General features: G+C 40.0%; 1 protein-coding gene and 1 long non-coding RNA gene across 2 annotated transcripts in view; one reads left to right on the forward strand and one right to left on the reverse strand.

Moving 5' to 3' along the window:
- Positions 1-8,131, forward strand: part of LOC123968303 — a 10,546-nt gene extending 2,415 nt beyond the window's left edge. Inside the window, exons 2-3 of the long non-coding RNA XR_006824436.1 lie at positions 6,997-7,098; positions 7,695-8,131. This is a non-coding gene — a long non-coding RNA (uncharacterized LOC123968303). The remainder of the gene's footprint in view (positions 1-6,996; positions 7,099-7,694) is intronic.
- Positions 7,715-15,180, reverse strand: LOC123968302 (transient receptor potential cation channel subfamily V member 5-like). The gene is made up of 16 exons (XM_046044962.1): positions 15,047-15,180; positions 13,553-13,650; positions 13,337-13,459; positions 11,939-12,079; positions 11,734-11,832; positions 11,393-11,568; positions 11,143-11,289; positions 10,943-11,022; positions 10,720-10,855; positions 9,952-10,038; positions 9,791-9,867; positions 9,541-9,706; positions 9,303-9,369; positions 8,902-9,170; positions 8,696-8,802; positions 7,715-7,994 (listed from the first exon to the last, which is right to left on the reverse strand). Exons 1-16 carry the CDS (start codon positions 15,175-15,177, stop codon positions 7,754-7,756), a joined length of 2,145 nt encoding a protein of 714 aa, XP_045900918.1. The 5' UTR covers positions 15,178-15,180; the 3' UTR covers positions 7,715-7,753.
- Between the last annotated feature and the right edge of the window lie 6,283 nt (positions 15,181-21,463).

Here is a 21,463-nt window from a genome sequence, read left to right on the forward strand (position 1 = left end):
AAATAGTTATTTTTTCTTTATTCAATTTCAATTGGCTGGCTAAGAATCTGCCGGATTTATTGCCATGTTCAAAGTTCTCCAAGCGTAGTCTTTGCAACTGAAATTGGGTCTTTTTATTAATAATTTCATTTAATTCAAGTTTTGATTTTCTCAGATCATTCAGCATGTGTTCCTGTGGGGAGGTAGCAAGGGTAGTTTCTAATGTTTTTATTTTTTGTTCTAGCTCTAATTCACAAGATCTCTCTTTCTTTTTTTTGTATGATGAATAGGAGATTATTTTACCTCTCATGACTGCTTTTGCTGCCTCCCAAAGAAGACATGGCGAGGTTCCTGGCAGGTCATTAGTTTCCATATATATTGCCCACTCCTTTTTGAAGTAATTTATAAAATCTAGGTCTTTAAGCAATGATGCGTTAAATCTCCAAATTCTAGTTGGCCGTGTGACCCTTTTTTTAGTGATAGAAACTGGTGCATGATCACTGATAGTGATAGGGAGAATCTGAGTGTTGGAAATGTCTGTCATAATTGAGCTGCTAACCAAAAAATAGTCAAGGCGAGAATATGAGTGGCGGACTGGTGAAAAGAAGGTATATTCTCTAAGAGTGGGGTGGTGAGAACGCCAAACATCGCAAAGACCAAAATCGCTCATGTATTGTTTAAGGATGTCTGTTGATTTCCAAATATGGTGACCACCTGCCGTACTGAGCCTGTCAACTGCTGGATTACATACCAGGTTGAAGTCCCCTCCTAATATAAGAGCTGTGTCTGAGTGAGCAGAGAGTGAGTTGAAGAAAGCATGAAAAAAGGAGGGGTCGTCAACATTTGGGCAATAGATGTTAGCAATGCATAAAGGAGTATTTTGAATCGAAATGTTAACAATAATGAATCGACCCTCTGGATCAATAGTAGTGGTATTATGATTGAAGTGTGTTTTTCTATTTATCATAATGGTGACACCCCTTTGTTTTGAGTTATAACAGGCTGAGTACGAGTGAGGAAACTGTGGTGAGGTTAGTTTATCTGCTGTCTTGGGTAAATGAGTCTCCTGTAGTAGGACAATGTCTGCTTGCAGATTATTTAGATGATTAAAAATTTTTAATCTCTTTTCCCTTGAACCAACTCCGCGTACATTCCAAGAGGTAATTATAAGTGAGGTCATCATTCAACTAAGGGATGTGGTGACTTCTGTCTCTGATTCAGTCCTTTGATCTAACTCGGGTTCTCAGCCCCCCGACCCACAAAGCTGGCAAGGTGCTTGACCCACCGAGTGCTTAACTGTCACTCCTCTACACATGTCTGACCACTTTTTCATTCAGTTCACGGTCTGCCTACAGGAACAGCCCATTTTTCCAGCACCGTTGGTCTCACACCGCAGCAACCTCCGTAACCTGTCTCCCAGTCACTTTGCCTCAGTGGTAGCATCCGCTCTACCTTCCCTTAACACATTTTCCTCACTCGAGTTCATGCCTGGATAGCCAGTGTCCTCTATCCACCAAGCCTGCCCGCCTGAACCAGTCCCACCCATGGCTAACTGATACCATCCGTGGGCTCTGTACTGATCTCAGAGCCGTTGAAAGAAAATGGCGAAAAACCAAAGACCCTGCTGACCTTAAGGGCAACCAACTTCTCCTATCCTCCTTCTCAACAAGTATCAGTGCTGCCAAAACTGTGTTTTATAATGACAGAATAAGCAGTGCCACTGACTCAAGGACATTATTTTCCACTTTTAAAATGTTACTAATCTCCATAATACAAGTTTATGTTCCTTCTCAGCCACTACGCTCCTCCAACGAACGCCACCTGGCTCTGCCATCCCTTCACACAAAGTAATCCCAGTCCCGGCTGTTTGCATCTGTGACACCACGATGGTGGAACGAGCCATGCCATCAGAGCAGGGGCGTCCCCCCTGATATCAAGAAGCTCTTGAAAACTCATCTCTTCCGAGAACACTTCCTCTTATAACACCTCTAATTTCTAACATCTAACATGCACTTCCTGTGCTCTTCTTCTTCTATCCCCTACAATTACCTTGTATTGATTGCACTTTTTCTTAACTCTAACTTCTTTCCCTAGGTATTTACCCCATTGATGCGATATGTGCCATTAGCGCTTACTAGCATTTATTGCTGCTTTTATTAATATGTATTGTCAGTTGTAGATCTTGTGGTGTATTTTATGCTCTGTTAATGATTGTATGTTGCTCCTCAAATGTAAGTCGCTTTTGATAAAAGCGTCTGCCAAATGAATAAATGTAAATGTGAAAGCCATCCGGCCAGCTGCAGCTGCAGTGTTATGCCACTCCCCTGTTGAGGGGACGGAGGCAGGGGCTCATTGCCGCGCTGCTCGACCGGCAAGGGAAGAGGGCGGGGGAGGCGTACATGTGGGCTCAGGCCAGCCACCTGACCATGTCAGGGCCCCCCTTTGCAGCAAGCCCAGGCTGCTTGTTAGCCGTTTGGCTAACACACAGCTGGCTCACACAATGTGGGTAAAAAACAGCAGCTTTCTTCATAATCTCAAGAGCCGCTGTCTGTAAAGTGCAACACTAGGTCATATAGTTTACAAGAAACACAATTCTCCCCAGCATCACTGTCGCCTGCCGTGCGTAACGTGTTTGGCACACACTTGATGCCGTATATCACAGAGCACAACACAGCCTGTCACACACCACTGGATGCGGGAGGAGGGACTGCGTCGGTGATGCCGTGATTATGCACGAGCTCACAGCCGGGCACCACCGGGGGAACGTGCATAATGTCAACAGCATCCTACACTGCCCGGCAGATTTCTTCTTCGGGTGTGTATATGTTCTGTCCACACGAAGCGAAATGTCCGCTGTCGTGGGCTCATACAGTTTCTGTGGGGGGGAGTGTGTGTGAAAAGACCTCTGATCGTGAACAGAGAGTGTACTTCTTGTTGCTTTGAGCTTCAAGCTGCAGATTAGCCACTTGGCTAATGGCACCTGGCTCACACAGTGTGGGAAATGTGTGCTTGGTGTGGCTGGTTCGACTGAGACAGATACAGACAGCATTTATTCAATAACTTCCACAAAAGGAGCACCAAGATTTCACAGCTTCTTTTCGACCCATAGCTTACCAGTGGTCCGCTCTGACCGACGAGATCGGCCAGCAGCAATGAAAACGGTTGCTAGATGTCATTAGCCGCAGCTAATGTGGTGCAACGTGGACACATGGGGTCTCCCTTACTGGCTGATCCAGGGACAGACCGCATGTCAGCTACACGTTAGCTTACCGTTAGCTACCTGTTAGTTCAACGTTAGCCTGACGGTGGCATCCTTGTATCTTAACGATCGCTTGCCTCGCCGCGGCAACATAGCATCCCCGGAGATTGGAACAGGGGCGGCATGCTACAGTCCGAGGCACACCCGGTATGGGGGATGGAGGTCCCCCGGCAGGACGAGGCCCGTGTAACGGACGCCGCACACCCATACTGATGTAGCGGCGTCCTGCCCCGCTTGGGCCGACTTGCTAGAAGACGTTGCTCTTCTTTTCCGACAGGAAATCTTCTGCTCTTTAGACAGCCCAGGGCTGAAGAAAAATGGGAGCCGAAGGCCAAGGCCTCACTGTTGTACATATACAAGGTGCGGACGTAGGAGAGGCCCTCGCTGTGGGAGGGCGTAGACAACTTTTCTCAGTGCCGCGGAGGGGTAAACCCAATAGCCATAGCCTTAGAGGGCGAAGCCTATACAAAATAGAACTTCTCTATTACATTTCATATTTTGAATACTATAAAGGGCTGATACAGAATCAACATAACACACCACTCTGTCTGGTTTTACTTCCTCAATCCACTGCAGTCCTACAATAATCATCATCATCTCTGCTGTGTACACTGACGCCTGATCAGCTAATCTTTTCCCAATGCTTACATTCATTGTTGTCCTCTTCATCTTTAGATCCGTCTGTGTACATATCTAAGTAACTGTAATATTTGCTCCATATGTACTGACTTGCCAGATGTCCTTTCCCACTCTTCCCATTCACTTTTTAGTTCCAATATATTTAAGTCTATCTCAGTTTTTGGAAATAACCAAATAGGGATATTACTAATAGGTGTAGGGGAGTTAAACCAGGTAAGCCAAAGCCATTACCTTTAAAAGAACTATACTCCCAACATTCCTGAATAATGCTCTTTGCATGGTTTTCATAACCACAACCACGTAAGCGACTCCAGTATGTAAGCATGAGTTTATCTCTTCTCAGGTCCGAGGGCACTTCTCCTAACTCATCGTGGATTGCTTTAATTGGTGTTGATCTCATTACACCTGCACAAATCCTCAATGCTTTGTTACTAACTCTATCCAACTTCAATAAATGTGTTTTACTGCAACAAATCCCTCCCTTGCTTTGTGTTTTTACAGGAAACATACACGTAAATAACACTCCGTTTTTTGTTTCATGGAAACTTTTTGCCTAAAGTAATCCCTGTGAGAAATACCTGTTTTTACAAAATGCACCTGTAATTTGATTACGACTTTATTTTACAGTTACTTTATTTTTGTATTCCGATTACGTAACGCCGTTACATGTAATCCGTTACTCCCCAGCCCTGTGGGTACTTTATGTTTTTTGTAACATGGTTGTATGGACAGAAATAGTGTTTTGAACATGTAAACAGTAAATATGGCCAAAACATGGACATTAGACGGGGTATACTTTTAAAGAATTGTATAATAACTGTTGTATTTTAGTTTCTATTCAACAAATTTACAGTTACAGTTGGTAGTAGGTGTCGCAGAAGACCTTCGGTTGCATTATAAGCTTCAGGATGATGGTTTTGATATTGCCTTTTTAAATGTAGATTTTATACCAGGTGATGATGAAAATATCATATTTTCCTTTATTGCTTCTACATGTAGTCTGTAATGGCAAAATAAATAGGTTCATTTACAATGGATTCATATTCCTTAGCTTCTGGCCTATCAAAGGAGACCTTTATGTATCTACAGAAAAGTGAGTACACCCCTCACATTTTTGTAAATATTTGATTATATCTTTTCATGTGATAACCCTGAAGGAATGACGCTTTGTTACAATGTAAAGTAGTGAGTGTACAGCTTGTATTACAGTGTAAATTTGCTGTCCCCTCAAAATAACACATCACAGCCATTAATCTCTAAACCGCTGGCAACAAGTGAGTGAACCCCTAAGTGAAAATGTCCAAATTGGGCCCAAAGTGTCATAAGCACTCTTGGCCATGGAGTTCACCAGAACTTTGCCACTGGAGTCCTCTTCCTCTCCTCCACGACGAAATCACAGAGCTGGTGGATGTTAGAGGCCTTGCGCTCCTCCACCTTCCGTTTGAGGATTCCCCACAGATACTTACCGAAAAAACTCCAATTAATAGTCCCAAATAGCCGCCTACCTCCTTTACTGGCCTGGTGTGGAAACACATTTTGACAAATAAATTAATTAATAAAACGCCTGGTCTGGTTTTTATATAAGTTCTTTGGATGTACAAAACCTCTTAAACCCCGTGGGGCCGAACGCTTTAGCTGCTTCTAAGCTGCTTCTAAGCTGCTCAGATCGTTAATACAATTATTAATGTTTAAACGTATGATCAATATGTCAATATGGACATGCTGAACATCGTTAGATCGGTTAGATTCTCCACAATAACACTGTCAAGTTCATTTAACGGAAACAAGAAGACTCAAAGTCTAATTCTTCTAGATTTACCGGTGTAACCTGCATGGCTACAAGAGAGGAAAAGGGGGGAAAAGTGCTGACTCACGTTAACTTCGAAGCACTCGTGAAGCCCGCTCGTTAAGCCCGAATGTGTCCATTCCTTGATTATTTAATATATTTCTTTAGTCTGTAAGGCTCCACCCATCAAAAGAATCAAAACAGCTTTTCAGAAAAATTTATCCAAGTTGTGAATTCTGTCATGTGAAGTCCATTGCTCTCTGTCTGCTAACTTCTCTCATCCTGCACAGAGTTATTGTTTTCGTGAGGTTGCTGCCTTCAAAATAAAAGCGCATAAGCATTCTGTCAGAGCTAGATCAAATAAATGACGTGTATTTGATAATTTTTACATAAGTATTATTCTGTTTGAAATAAATAAACTGTTTCATAGTAGTTTCAGTTTTGTGCAAAAAGAATTAAAGGCCTGTCCCATATGGACGCCTGTCCCAAATAAAGTCAGGGTCAATTCAGTGATTTCAGCAAATAATAGCCCGGGCTATTATTCAGAGTTTTACGGTAATAGGGTTTAGGTCTGAGACATGCTTAGCCAGTCCATCACCATTACCCTCAGCTTTTTTAGTAAGGCAGTGGTCGTCTTGGAGGTGTGTTTGGGGTCGTTTTCATGTTGGAATACTGCCCTGCGGCCCTAGTCTCTGAAGGCAGGGGATCATGCTCTGCTTCAGTATGTCAGAGTACATGTTAGCATTCATGGATCCCTCAATGAACTGAAGCTCCCCAGTGCAGTAACAGTCAGTCTTGAAGCACTGTTTCTGAAACCATTAACACTTGTAGCCAAATCATTTACCAAGTGTGCCAAACTGAATGCACATTCTCTGCCTTTCACTCAGTTTGTAATTTTATAACACACTTTTTGCAAAACTTTAAACTTTGGTAAATGATTTGGCTACAAGTGTTAATGTTTCAGAAATAGTGCTTCAAGAAAAGAAATTTTTAATATTTTTTTTATAAACATGATTGCTGTACTAAATGGCATTTGAGTGGGATCAGATTATCTCAGACATATATAAGAACATTATCTGTCTGCTGATTAAAACTAGCAGATTATAGGGATTGCGTAATTTAGGGTCTATATATCTTACTTGTTCTGTTGAACTGTTTTACCGTCTTAGGCGTGCTACCTTTTATGTAGGCAACCTGATCTGCCTTGACACAGTGACTCCCTTTATATCACATTAGAACTCACTGTGGTCATGTTCATTCACTTGTTAACAAAGCCTAAGAAGAAACTTCTCCCATAGTAATAGTCAATATTCTTTTTTGTTTGCATTTACAGTGCAGAAGTTACATCAGAAGGGGACTGGGGTCCTCAGCAGTGGAAACTACTTCCTGCAACTTTCTGCAAAGTATACACCTTCCTCGTCTGTCAGCTGCAGATGTAAGAGCATATTTTTTAACAGAACGATGAGAAAACCACAAATCTGCCAATAGGCATCACCTCCTCAACAACAACTCAAATGTTTTCTCTTTACTACCTAGTAAATAAAGATAAAACTTTTTAGATGATAGTTTTATATTTAATTGTTAAATAGATTTTTAGTCAGAGTTTTGTATCTTATTTTCTTGTAGCATTATTTTGCCAAATTTGTATTCTAACATGAGAGTTATGGCTTTATGCACTTTTAAGCACTAATCAGGGTACCTATACTGTATGATTCCTTATACTGCTGTCTGACATTTTCACAAATGAAGGCCAGTAATTACAGTTTCCACAAGGTTTTATTCTCATATAAAAATGTTCATGCAACTACATAATAAGTTGAATGTGTATGTTTAACTTTGTTTTAGCTTGGCATTTATTATTGCTACATATTTTGTTATATTGCTGTAAAAATAATAGACTCTTTTCTATAGCATAATACTGCAGGAGTAATTGCACTGTTGACTATATACAGATTGAGCCATTTGAGTCCTCATTTTGCAAGTTTGCTCACTGACACTCATCAACACTTTTCTTCTATTTCATATATTCAGGACCGTAAGATGATGGATGGCCTCAGAGAATGCACTTTAGTCTCAGGCAGAATCTCTTCCTAGACATATTTAATGTCTTGGTCCTCATCTGGATCTTCTTGCCCCATTTCCAAACCCAAAGTGCTGTGTCGAATAATCTGCCACCCTGTCAGAGACCTCCTGTTTAAGGGTCTGAGTTTGGGGGTTCTTGAGATCGGTCCCTTAATTTTGTCAGTTTTCTCCTCCTTTTCATCGTCTTTGGAGAAAGCTTTGACATAACGCTGCATCTTTTTGAACATCGGATCGTTTCTGTCCTCAACCCTGCAAAGATGATAGAGTGAAAAGTAGTCAAATTTCATGGAAAATACTCTCACGATGTACACTTTAATTGAGATGTTGAAACTTCCCTAAAGTTTGTGTAATCAAAGAGGGAACAAATCAATAAATGAACAGTCAAAATGGAAGCAGCACAACCCAAGAAATCCTGACTTTTTGTCACTAGTAAGAGTCAATCCCAATGTAACCCATCCGTGACAGGTGATGTAGTATACAGAATGACTAACTCTGCATACAGAGGAATCTGGGGTGGTTGGGTGCGTCAGATAAACACAGAACTTTCGCCCACTGGGGGATCATGACCTGTGTGGCATGCCTGTTACATTTAAGCCCTTGCCAAACAAGTTTAAGTCCTATAATTATGTGGTTTTTTTATTAAAGGTGTGAACCCCCCGCCCCACCCCACCCCTCTTCTCGTGATAATCCTAAATGTGCACACTACTGGGTCTCTACTGTAAGATGAGTGTCTGCCAATCAGGGTTTAGCGACATTTGAATCAAATGTTGGACAGGTGTTTGCCTATTTTGGCAAGTCACTGTCAATCAAATCTGATCAGACCATACCCACACAGTCCTGATGAAGCAGATTAACTTAATTTTTGAGTGTTAAATTCTTAATAATTAACAACTTAGCATGTCTTTTGGTGTTTAAGTTTGATTGTTCCTGTTACAGCAGTACTGTCTTACCTGAGATACCAGCGCTCCTTGAGACCATAGTTGAGCCCACACACCCCGAGCCGAGACCACAAGCAGCGGGGAAGCCTCCTCTCCAGCATCAAAGTTGTGGCTACCACCTGTACAACATCATTACAGACACCACACGGGGACATGATGAGGATGTGCATTTATGTTCATGTCTTTATATTAATTCTTTAAGTCCCTATGTGTGTTACCTGAGTCCTCCAGAGCTCGTCTCTCTCCAGGGCCACCCTCCAATGTGTATCACTCATCATGGCTGTCAGTAGATTTAGCAAAAGGATGCAGGAGACCACAGAGAAGGTGCAATGGACCACATGGACAATCGGGGGGGTTGTGAAGGTGTGGTCCACAGGCAGATCTATGAGGCCTACACTCAGTTCAAACAGGGAGAAGAGGGTGATGGGAAAGGAGCGATATGCGGGAATGGACCCAGGCTCCTGGGTAATATACACCGTCCACAGGGCTGAGAAGAAACAATTTTAAAAAGTATATGAGGGAACAGAAAAGTCTAAATCCTCTTATGTCAAGAATTTCTTATCTTACAATTTTGTGAGGGCATAAGATTTGTTTTACATGTCGCTCAGAATATACTCACAGGTGGAAAAACCAATGAGAACAATGAAACTCAGCCACATGAACTTTGTCATGTCTCCAAATATAATCTAGGGGGAAATGAGACACTAGGTAGGTCAGTCTGTACACACAAATGGGTGGACCACAAAAAACAAAACAACAAACTACATCTGTTTCAGAAGCATTTCTGTACAAAAACAGATTACTAGCTTCTGTAACATGCAGCACTGTGTCTGAGTCCAGGCTGAGCTGAGTCCTACCTTCTGTATCAAGATGACATAAGGGCCGAGCATTTCAAAACCTCGGGCGAAGAACATGACGTTGCACCAGCCAAGAACTAAACACACTGCCATTACCACAGTCTCTCCCTGCACCTCGCAGACTCTGAACACCAGCAGCAGCACCACCAAGCATGCGTAGCTGATACTGGTCAAAACAACAGCAGAAAGGTTAAAAGTTATTTCCAATCTGCATGCATTATTTTACTGTACTTTAAGTATTTCTACTTACAGAATAACATGGAAGGGGCCTCCCAGTGCTGTCTGACCAAAATAGCGCTTTGCTCCCACTCTCAGTATATCAGGGATCTGTTGGGAAAGATTGTACAGGAGGATGTGGCAGTGCAATAGACTGTATTACCATACAGTGTTTAAGATGTTTCATAAATTCACCTCCAGCAACAGGATGACAAAAGCTCCGATGACGCTGATGATCTCGCCCACCAGCCGCAGGTAGTCCTCATGTGTCACATAACTCTCCTGATGCACGGAGAGAGAAAATATACAGTAGATTTGTTTATATTAAAAGCATATTATTATTGGACTGTGTGCCATATTCAGGTGCACAGTTTGTCATTTACACATGTATACATATTACCAGATCAGGTTCATGAACTAAAACCCCTGCTTTTTGTAGTTTTAAAGTATTTGTGTGTTAGATTTTGGTTTTACTACATTTTTATCTTTATTTTTTTTAATTGCATAAACATTAATTCATAAACAATATTAAGTCATTGTTTTACTTAAGTAAAAGTAGTGATACCACAGTATAAAAATACTCCTGTAAGTCCTGTATTCAGATTTGTACAATTTGTTTAGATTTAGTATTGTTAAAATGTATTAAATGTAAAATATAGTTGTTGTACTTGTTATAGTATGTGAAGTTTGTCATATATATGACATTTATGGTAAACATAATCAGTACAGTACAGCAATATTGTTACTACATACAGTATATATTGTGTGAGGTAACTAGAGCTGTGAAACAATTGCAGTGGAGTAAAAAGTACAAAGTAGCCTAAAATGATAGCACTACAATTGGACTTAAGTATATAGTTTATATTCCACCCCTGTTTATGGCCCTTTATTACAACATATCAGAGTTTTATATGGTCACATTAAATATCACATTCATGCTCTGTATTTATGACACAAACACACTTTGAATGTTTTCTGGACTCGGATGGTTTTGTCCATGTCTGATGTTGTGTAGTTCTCCGGAGCGTCCTTTAGAGGGCGAAATGCACAACACAATGTGAAGGTGCCGATGTACAGGAGATACAGTAACAGCAGCAGCCTGACACAAGAGAAAAAACATTGTTAAACAATACTGGATATGTGTACAGTTCAGATATTTTACCTCAGACATTGATGTCATTTTTACCTGAAGTAATGTTTTCCATACAGGTTCCACTTCAGACTAACCAGCTGCCTCACGGGAGTCACCTCCAGTATCCCTCTTGCCTGGAGAACAAACCAAACGTTTGTCATTATTTCTGACCAAATAGTCTGTGATCTCACCAAAATACTGTACTTTATATACATAAACAGGATACTGTGTTGTATAATATTCTTGTGTTGTACCTCTCTCTTGTGACTGCCCACAATGAGCTCTAGTACTGACATGTTGTCGGCCCATGAGTCGATCTCTGTCAGATCATACAGGTTAGAGGACAAAGGGCCCAGAGTCCACTGGACTACACGCCTTTTATTAACCAGGTGGTGAAAGGCCTGATACACACAGAGGGAATCACAGTTGTGAGGATAAGATTAGTGAAATAGTCTGCTCCATCTTTCATATTGGGGTTTTACCCTGTAAAAACCATTAACTTACCACAATGTTTCCCTCTTTGGCAGCCAGTTTAAAAGGTGTAAGGCCTCTGTAGTTGGGCACCATGTCGAGTGACACTGACTGGTCCAGCTCTGCATCGTGTGCCATAATCAGGTCTATGGCCTGGCATGCAATCATCTTGTTGGGCTGCAGAACCAAAATGTGAAGCACTGTGTTACCTAGACAGAAAACAAGGGAATACAAGGAGAGAAAAAAAGAATGCATAGACAAGAGATGATAGGGGCAAGAAGGGAAAACAGAAATCCATTAATAATCAAAATATCAGACTGATACACTGATGAAAAATAATCATGTACTCCTCTCCAAGAGGAAGTATTTCATACCACGGTAATCCTGGACCCTGGTGCTGGCCCCTGCATCAATTACCGTGGAGATAATGCTCTCATTCCCAGTACATGCAGCAAAAGACAGGATGTGCTCACCTGTTGACCAAGTACATTTTGAAAAACAGTTTTGTGTCATATAAACATACATTACATTTACTTGGCAAATGCATTCATACATTTTAACATAAGCTGGCTGACTCACCATAGTATATGAGTCCTCCTAACCTCTTCCTGAAGTACAGACCGGTGACTCGAGGTGTAGCCACATCACCACCACGACTGATCAGATGATGAACCAGACTGATGTTCTGATTCACTACAGCAATGTGAAGAGGAGTTACACCTGAGAGAGTAGGGAGAGAAGTGTATGTTGGTCCTATGTAAATTAACTCTTTTCACTGTCACCTGTTGTGTAATTAAGGCTTACAGTAAACTTATGAGCAAAATTTCTTGCTTAGGTCTGACCAGTGGTTGAAGTATTCAAATTATTGTACAGGGCATTATCGAGCCATTTATCCACAACCATATCAGACAACAAAAACACCTCTTTTGACGCATGTGCCAAATTTGGCCAGTACGTCTTGTGTCAAGCGTTCCATGCTTCCCTAGAGTTTTCCCAGTGAATTTTTCCCCCCCTGAACCTTTCCTGTTTTGTGGATTTTTGGATTTTGTCTGTTCCCTTACTGGACTTGTTTGCTTGTGATGGTCTGCTTTCTGGTTTTGACGCTTGCCTGCCTTATCTTCCTGTAACCTGCAACTTCCACAGGGCATGGCTGCGGTGAGTTAAGGCTGCGCTGTGGTTTCCGGAGCTAATTGCGGAATCCCAGACGCTGCTCTTGGCTCCATGGAGGATTTGCAGCAAGTCTATTTTTGACAGAAGCCGCGTCAAGCTGCATAGAGCAGATCGACTTGGGCAGGACAGAGAACTGCAGAGAGAATCCATCAATTTTCAAAATAAAACACCCTGTGCACCCAAGTTCCTGTGTCGCTGCAATGTCTGGTTACCCTGGCTCCACCAGCTCACCCGACCCCCACCAAATCCTCCCCGTAACTTGAACCATGCTGCTACAGGTGTCCAGTCCTGCTTCGCATCTGCAGTGCTGCTACCTGCTGCCTGCTCTCCAGCCATGCCGTCTGCCTCTAGAGGTGTATCGCATTTGCCACCGGCCCCCAGAGGGGTTCCTTCTTCGCTGCCAGCCTCAGGTCGTCCTCCTGCCTGTCCTCCAGACCTGCTCCGCCCATCTGTCCTGCCCCCAGGACACCCACCTGAAATCACCAGCTCCATTCTTCAGCTCCCTGCCCCTGTTTCCCTCTTGAGCTGTACAAAACATCTAAATTTGAAGCTAATCTTGAGAGACAGATTTGTGATGTAGTACAAAATTAAAGGAACTAAATGGGTTAAAGTAATTCATTATTCTCCCTTCTTCTTTTTCTTCATCTCTGAAATCTTATCAGTCTGTCTCTTAAATTCTTCTTTTTCTTAGTTGCTGACCGTGAAGCTGATAACTTTACCTGTGATCATATAGGCCTACAATAAAATTTAAACCAAATGATGTGTGTTTGTGCTTGTTTCTGTGTCTGGGAGTTAATGTGTGTCAACCTTGGAAGAGCTCGGAGGTCATGGGCTCGTTGATAAGTTCAGGAGCTCCGTCCATCAAAGCCACAGCAGCCTCCAGGTTATCATTCATGACAGCAACATGAAGCACTGTCTCACCAAGAGCACCTGAGTGAGGATTAATTTCACAGATTACAACTGGCACTGCACTACCCTGAAATTACACTGACAATGAAGTATAAATTCACAGTTAAGCCTTACCTCTCTCAAAGATATTAGTGGACGCACAACTCAGAAGTTTCTTGATGCAACCAACACTGTTCTCTTTAGCAGCAAAGAAGAGAGGAATGTCATTTATGCTGAGGGTAGAAGGACAGAAGAAAAAATCAACTCATGATATATTTAACCATTTCATGCACAAAATGTTACCAGATTGAGTTTTTAATTTCTATATGAGCAATAAATTCACTTCACCATTCAGTATTCCAGGTAGTCCTAATTTAACTTGTTTTTGATAATCACAAATAATTATTAAAATCTTTCCTTTCTTACTTTTTGAATAAAAAAACATTTTTGTATCGTTCTAATAGACAACATGGGTCATGTTATTTCATGTATGTCTTTGAAATAAATTAATTTTATCATTTAATATTCTAGTTATTCCTTAAATATCATGTTTTGATTACCACAAATCATTATTTTTTATTTTTTGAATTAGCTGGTTAGAACAAAATATGTCAACAGCTAGCTGGCTGAAGTATTGGAAATATTTCTCTTTCTCACTAGTAATGGATGTCAAGGTCAAGGTAACCTTAACCTAATGTTCGAATATTATGTACAGTTATCTTTCACAAGATCTCAATTTTTTTTTAGGTAAAACAATTGTAAAATAAGACTTACATGGATCATATATATATAAATATGTTCCTAATTGCTTTTACAAATATCAAAAGTTCTTATAAAATTCCATAGTGTATACATATGGATCTATTTTGAGCCCGTGTGTAAAACTTTTCATACAGTAAAAAAGTAAATATAAAAATAATGACAAAACATTTTTCATAACTTCTTTATGATTAACTCTGATGTCCACTCATATCCAACCATACAAGCAAATCATCTTCTCTTATCACACAACTCTTGGACAACATAGGCCTACCATAAAATACAGAGGAACATCACTTTGGAATACTATTCCCCTCCCTTTCAAAACCTGTACATCAGTGTCAGTATTTAAGTCTAACATACTTATGTCATAGCTAAAATGTAAGTACGTGTGTTTATGTGTTTTGTGTTTATCTTTGTTTATCTTTGTTTAATTTTTTATCATTATGACTCTTACTATTATAATTGTTTTTTTCCCCCCATATCCATAAGCAGTAGGATAAATTGTAAATCCTAGAGGGCAGGTTTTACCAAAAACCCTTTGGGGTTTCTTACCTGTCCTGCTTTTTGGGCTATTAATAAGTAAATAAAAAATAAAAAAATTGTGGTAATCAAAAACAAGATATTCAATGACTACATTAAAAACATTAAATGATGAAATAAAATGATTTTAAAAGATATTGCACAGAATCACTCAGCTGTGCATGAAATAACGTAGGAAATGAATACGGGTTGTTTTACCCATGTTGTGCATTAGAAGTGGTTTGCATAGCATTTACATCAATTGAACATATTTTGATTTACACCTGCATATAATTAATTTAGACAAAACCCACTTGTTGTAGGCAGCAGTGGGAAGTGGTTTCTTACTATTTGGTGTAGAGCAGAAATGTCTCATCCAACATCTCATTCCATCCTTTCTTGTTTTGAAGGCGAAATCTCAGCTGGCTCCACCAATGGTTGAGCTCACTTGGAGCAGATCTGGCCAGAGATGGAGACATTGACACTTGATGTTCGACTGGAAGAGACAAACGAATGGTGAGGTCCGTGTTGAAGAATGCACAGAGAGCGAATCAGTGAATTAAAGAAACACAACAATGAAATAAAGTTAATTACTCCATCATTTAGTCCTCCAACATAGATTATGGTGGTATCTATTTTTTTCAGTTGTGTTGCTTCCGAATAAAATACCATAAAACAAATGAATGAAAAAGAAGAAAGGGATTCTTTGCTGCACGTCATGTGAGCTCTCTCCCCTGCCTTTCCTGACTCTCTGAACTGTCAGATAAAGCTGATATGCCAAAAACGCGTCTCAATCTTACCTTTAAACAGTAAAAGTGCTGCTCCTCAATTTCTATTGATACTCAGTCATAACACTCTGTCAAATTTGGTAACAACACCGATGAAACATTCCTGAGGATAAGTGGAATCTCTGTGGCATGACCATTATATATGACCCAGCCATGAAGGAGGAGACATGTGGAGGAATTGAGAATGAATGGGTGGAGAGGGAGGATGAGTGAACAGAGGACAGGTAAGACAGAGAGAGTGAGGCGGTAATGAGCAGGTAAACTTTCACTGCAGGTCAGGGATCATACGGGGAAAGTTGTGCTTTAAGGTTCGACTCACCGTTGGACCAGGAACTCCTCGATCACACAGCATTCTGTCACCTTAAAAGTGAAGTGACAATGGGCCAGTCCCTAATCCCAGTATATCTCTGTGGCCTTATTACCACCAAAACCTGCATGGTCACATGAAAATCAAATTCATAAAAGTCAAGACATTGCTTCTAGTGAACCATTAAAGAAACCTTTTTGAAAATTACAAGCATACTTCTGAGCCCAGGTAATTTAAACCAGATATATTTCTGTTGTATTACTGGAAAAGTTCTCCAGGTGAAACTGAGATTATTTGGTGGAGTAAATGTGGCCACTAAGTATGATTTTCTGACATGTTGCATCTTGTACACACATGCACACCAAACTTTCATTCACAATGATTTAACTTGTTGAGCACCATGAATGTGTCACAGGAATCATCACAAACACGGTAATTGCCACATTACAAAGACCATAATGATCGTTTGAACGTTGGCAACATCATGTCACTTTCCTCTGAAGGCAGAAAACAAAGCTAATGGTTAATATCATTTTGTTTTGAAATTATCATTCTTTTCTTTCTCAGTTATTTTCTGGAGAGTTAATTTGGCATCAAGTAGACAACTGTTTCCACACGTGTATTATTTGTAAACTGCTGAATCATTCAACTTCTACAACATTTCTGGATGTCTCAGATGTAATGTGCAGGTGTTTTGCTGCACCATTTATAGATTGTGACTAACAGGCTGGTAAGCCACAGGATAAACAGGGTTTAGGAAGACTCTATAGGAGGCCCTGATAATGGTTGCAGATGTGGCAGTCATTAAGTATTGTGGAGATAATAGCTGTTTACCAGACAGGGAGCACCATCTTTAAGTAGTGTCATAAAGACTAGTGGTTTCCACTCTGTTAATGTCTTTATAAAGAAACAATAACACCATAAAAACATGATTTTGTGGTTTGTGTCGCCACTGTTTCTGGACATATGTACCAGCAGTTCTTTCACAACACAGGACACCACAGCAAACAATTATTACCGACATCTCTGGTACATTTATTACAGTTGAGCGATGCTCATATTCAGAGTGACTCAACACAATAGAGCTCAACGATCATTATTAAAACAAAAGCATCACATTAACCAAGTACACTACCATAGTGTCCAGAGGTTCAAAGTGGTGTTTAGCTCTTTCTCCGATACAGATTTTAATTTAACCTCTAAACTTTCAATATGCTAAATGTATTTTCTCAATTTCTCCTTTATCATTTTTAATCAAAGATTAAATAGGATATGTGAAGCAATATCATCTTAAAAATAAATGAAAATTCTACATCTTGTGAGTAATTCTCATATTTTGTCTTTAATGCATTATTATGTATTCTCAGCAGAGTATTCAGATATTTTACTGAAGTACAATTGCCAACAATAAACTGTAATGCACACAAGAAATGCACTTCAGTGTAATATTGAGGTTGTACAGTACTTTGAGTATTTCCATTTTCTGTAATTTAGTTCCTCTACCCTAAATTTCCATAAATATTATACTTTCCATTCCACGATATTGATCTGACAGCTACTAGTTTGCATATTTTGTTATTTTTCATTCAAATCATACGATGCACCTCTAAAGCTGATGCCTTGCTCATTAAAAATATCTCCCTGTTATCAAATAATTTTATTCTGGAATTGATTCTTTGTCAGTGTAATATGACTATTTCAGCCTGTTCTCTATGCAAATCAACTTGCGTCTAACTTCAACTTTTTATAGTTTAATTTAAGTTAAAAACCAGTTGAAATAGTCTCACTGCACTGCAGAATAAAGTTTTTAAAACTCAAATAAACACTAGTATATAATGTAGTTAAAATCAGCTAAACCTAAACTAACTGCTTACACACTAATAAATCAATAATAATAATCATATAATACAATTTTGTTGCTGTAGTTATATTTTTCAGATTATACTTACATTAGTCGGATTTTGAACTCAAGGCTTTTACTTATAGTAGGCTATTTGTATTGTTGTATTACTACTTTTACTTAAGTAAAGAGTCTAAATACTTCCATCTCTACACTCATTGGCCACTTTATTAGATACACCTTGCTAGTGCCGGGTTGGACCCCTTTTGCCTTCAGAACTGCTTTAATTCTTTGTGGCATACTTTCAACAAGGTGTTGGAAACATTCCTCAGAGACTTTGGTCATGATAGCATCACGCAGTTGCTGCAGATTTATTTTTTTTTTGCTGGACATCTATGATGCAAATCTCCCGTTCCACCACATCCCAAAAGTGCTCTATTGGATTGAGATCTGGTGACTGTGGAGGCCATTGGAGTACAGTGCTCTCATTGTCATGTTCAAGAAAACAGTTTGAGATGATTTGAGCTTTGTGCATGATGCATTATCCTGCTGGAAGTAGGCATCAGAAGAAGGGATGGATATGGTCAGCGACAATACTCAGGTTTACTTGCGTTTAAACAATGCCCAATTGGTACCAAAGGGTCCAAATTGTGCCAAGAAAATATCCCCCACACCATTACACCATCACCATCAGCCTGAACTGTTGATACACGGCAGGATGGATCCATGTTTTCATGTTGTTTACACCAAATTCTGACCCTACCATCTGAATGTTGCAGCTGAAATCGAGACTCATCAGACCAGGCAATGTTTTTCCAATCTTCTATTGTCCAACTTTGGTGAGCCTGTGTGAATTGTAGCCTCAGTTTCCTGTTCTTAGCTGACAGGAGTGTCACCTGGTCTATTTAAATTTAAAATGACTAAATAATGTTCCTGCAAAACTAATGACATTCCCATCAACCTCAGCTGTACTTTGTGTTTAGTGTTAATTTTGGCATGCTTGCTAAGATAAGGTGACCAGATTTCTGAAAAGAAAACCGGGGACACTTTTGGTTTGGTGGTCAGTATGTCATTAAAAAATATAATACAGGATATTCCGTTTTCCAAATATAAACAAGGATATTAAACATAGGCTTACCAAACATATCGGCAACAATAGGCTTCTGTTATTGCCTATAATCACGTAAATGTCATGAGTGGTTACGCTATAAACTGGCCACAATTGTGATTATTCTGTTAAAATAAACAGTAAAGTATCACAAAGACATACCTTTGCTATTACCACGGACATAAAGTGATGTTTATTTGCACGTTATGTCTGTTTGATTCAGACAGAAGCAGCTGAAGACATGAAGAGACTGGGCGGTAACGCTACATGCTGCACGTGCTCCCGCAGACGGCAAGCAGTTTTTGCCACGACACCTGTATGCTCTGTTGTCCAGTCTTTCTGGCCACGTAAAATCTGATTTCAGGTCTGTTAACACCTTATACAGTCTATGATTAACACACTGTTAAAAATTGGGACCCCCGGAAAACTGGTCACCCGCACGTCTGGTAAACCTATGCCAAGACATTAAACTAACATGGTGAACATGGTAAACATTACATCTACTTAACATCAGCATGTTAGCATTGTCATTGTGAGCATGTTAGCATATAGGCCTACAGTCCCAAGCATAGGTTAGCATATACAGTGAAAAAAGTCAAGAAAATTTATATGGACTGTTTTCCTTTATCTGCACGCATGAGAATCTTGTTTGTTACTTTGCGCAGTGTTGTTTTAGTGCTTTTTTGAGAGAAGTCTGATTGAAATTTATCAAAGACATTATGTTCCTCAACCAGTTGGAGAAACTGATAGGCGACAACTTTTTCCAGAATTTTAGAAAAGAAAGGAAGTTTGGAAATGGGTCAGTAGTTAACTAAAAGGGTGGTATCTAGGGAGGGTTTTTTGAGTAAAGTGAAGACACTGGCTGTCTTAAAATAGTTTGGGATGCAGCCAGAAGTGAGTGATTGATCGAAAATAGAAAGAAGACAGGGAACAATGACAGGCAGGACCTCTGTCAGATATTTAGTAGGAATTATATCAGTAGGGCAGGATGATGGATGCATATGAGAAAAATATTAGAGATCTTGAAAGGAAATAGGGCTGAACTCCAGAACAGGGCAGGTGACTTGATCAGAGTGATAAATTCCATGGATGAAATGTGAACTGAAACCACTGACAGCAAAACCAGAATGGGCACGATTCAGAAGTTGGTTAATAGTGTTGAACAAAAACCTAGGTGTTATACTTGTTATTGTTGATCAGGCCAGAGAAATACGCTGCTCTTTCAAATTTATGAGTTGGTTGAGCATGGTTAGTAGCTCCTTCATGTGATGGTAGTCTACTAGGCGGTTTGTTTTTTTCCATCTATGCTCAGCATTTTTATAATCTCTTCTGTCACGTCGAGTGGAAACATTTATCCAGGGGGATGGATTGACCATTGGGGCTAGTCAGGTTTTATTTGGAGTAACAGTATCAAGAACTCATGAGCAACATTCATTAAACCGGTTAACAAAGTCATTAATATCAGAAATATTAAGAATAATCATGGACATATCACTGAAGATAAGTTCAGTGAGCTATTTTCCTTAAGTCATTTTGTTTGTTTGTTTGTATGTTTGAGTTATCAGTGTACTGCAGACCACTGTAAATAAAATTATCACCTCTGGGAACACAAGATGTCTGAATCTGCCTACCTACCACCTTCGTCACCACTCTGGCTTGGCCACACCACAGCCATCATTAATGTTCTTCTCCTGCTGTGAGAAAGACCTATCATGACATAATTTTAATTCAGCTGGTGCACAGCAGCAGTAACAAAGCTATTTGCACTTGACACAACATAACATTACACAAAAATAAAAGCTATGTTCAAGTAAATTAACAATTCACCAGAGCCTTCTTCATTGTAACTAATCTGTTGAACTGGATGGGGAAAAGGCAGGCCAGAGCAGCCTTTTTTCAGCCTCCTGCTGCTGGTCGTCATTATCCTCAGTGTGAAATGTGAGTCTGCACACAATCTGCAGCCATGGATCTGAATTTTTGTCAAAAAAACAAACAAAATGTCACACGAAAGCAGTTCATGGAATACAGGGAAAATGCAATGTAAAAAACCTTGTACAAGCCAAAGAAAACGTCAACATACTTGTGTGTTTTGTCAAACACAATTAGCCACGAATTATAGACAAAAAATTAAATAAAACCAAAACCATGAAGAAAAAGTTTTTTTACTGTAAGCCTTCAGGCTGAGCTGGGATGAGAGCCAGAGGAACTGCAGGACTCGAGGAGAATCTCTGGCTTTTGTTACCAGCCAATGTGTTCGGGTGGATCTGATTCATTCACTAACCATGAAGTATAATCATGCAGTTAATAAAACAGTAATAACTTGCACAATACATTTTTTGTAAATGTCAACGGTGTTCTTTCTTCTAGCATTTTCGTTTTCATTTGATGTTTCCAAAAAACAAAAAAATAAACCGTTGGAAAGTTTCAGTCCAGACAGGTGTACCGGACCTTAAAGAGGTGGTATTATGCTTTTTGGCTTTTTCCCTCTTTGTTATAGAATTTATATCTTTTTTGTGCATCTAATAGGTTTGCAAAGTGAAAAAGCCCAAAGCCCACCCCAAAGGGAGTTCCCATCTCCCACAGAAAACACTGGTCTGGACTGCCTGAGAACAGCTTGTTTGTAGTCCAGCCATTTCCCTTTCATCCCTATCACGACACAGGGATGAAAGCAAAGTGCGTGTCATATAATGCTCGCCAAGCGGCTAGTCTGATACACCCTCAA

Source organism: Micropterus dolomieu, linkage group LG03, assembly GCF_021292245.1.
Source record: "Micropterus dolomieu isolate WLL.071019.BEF.003 ecotype Adirondacks linkage group LG03, ASM2129224v1, whole genome shotgun sequence".
NCBI lineage: Eukaryota > Metazoa > Chordata > Actinopteri > Centrarchiformes > Centrarchidae > Micropterus > Micropterus dolomieu.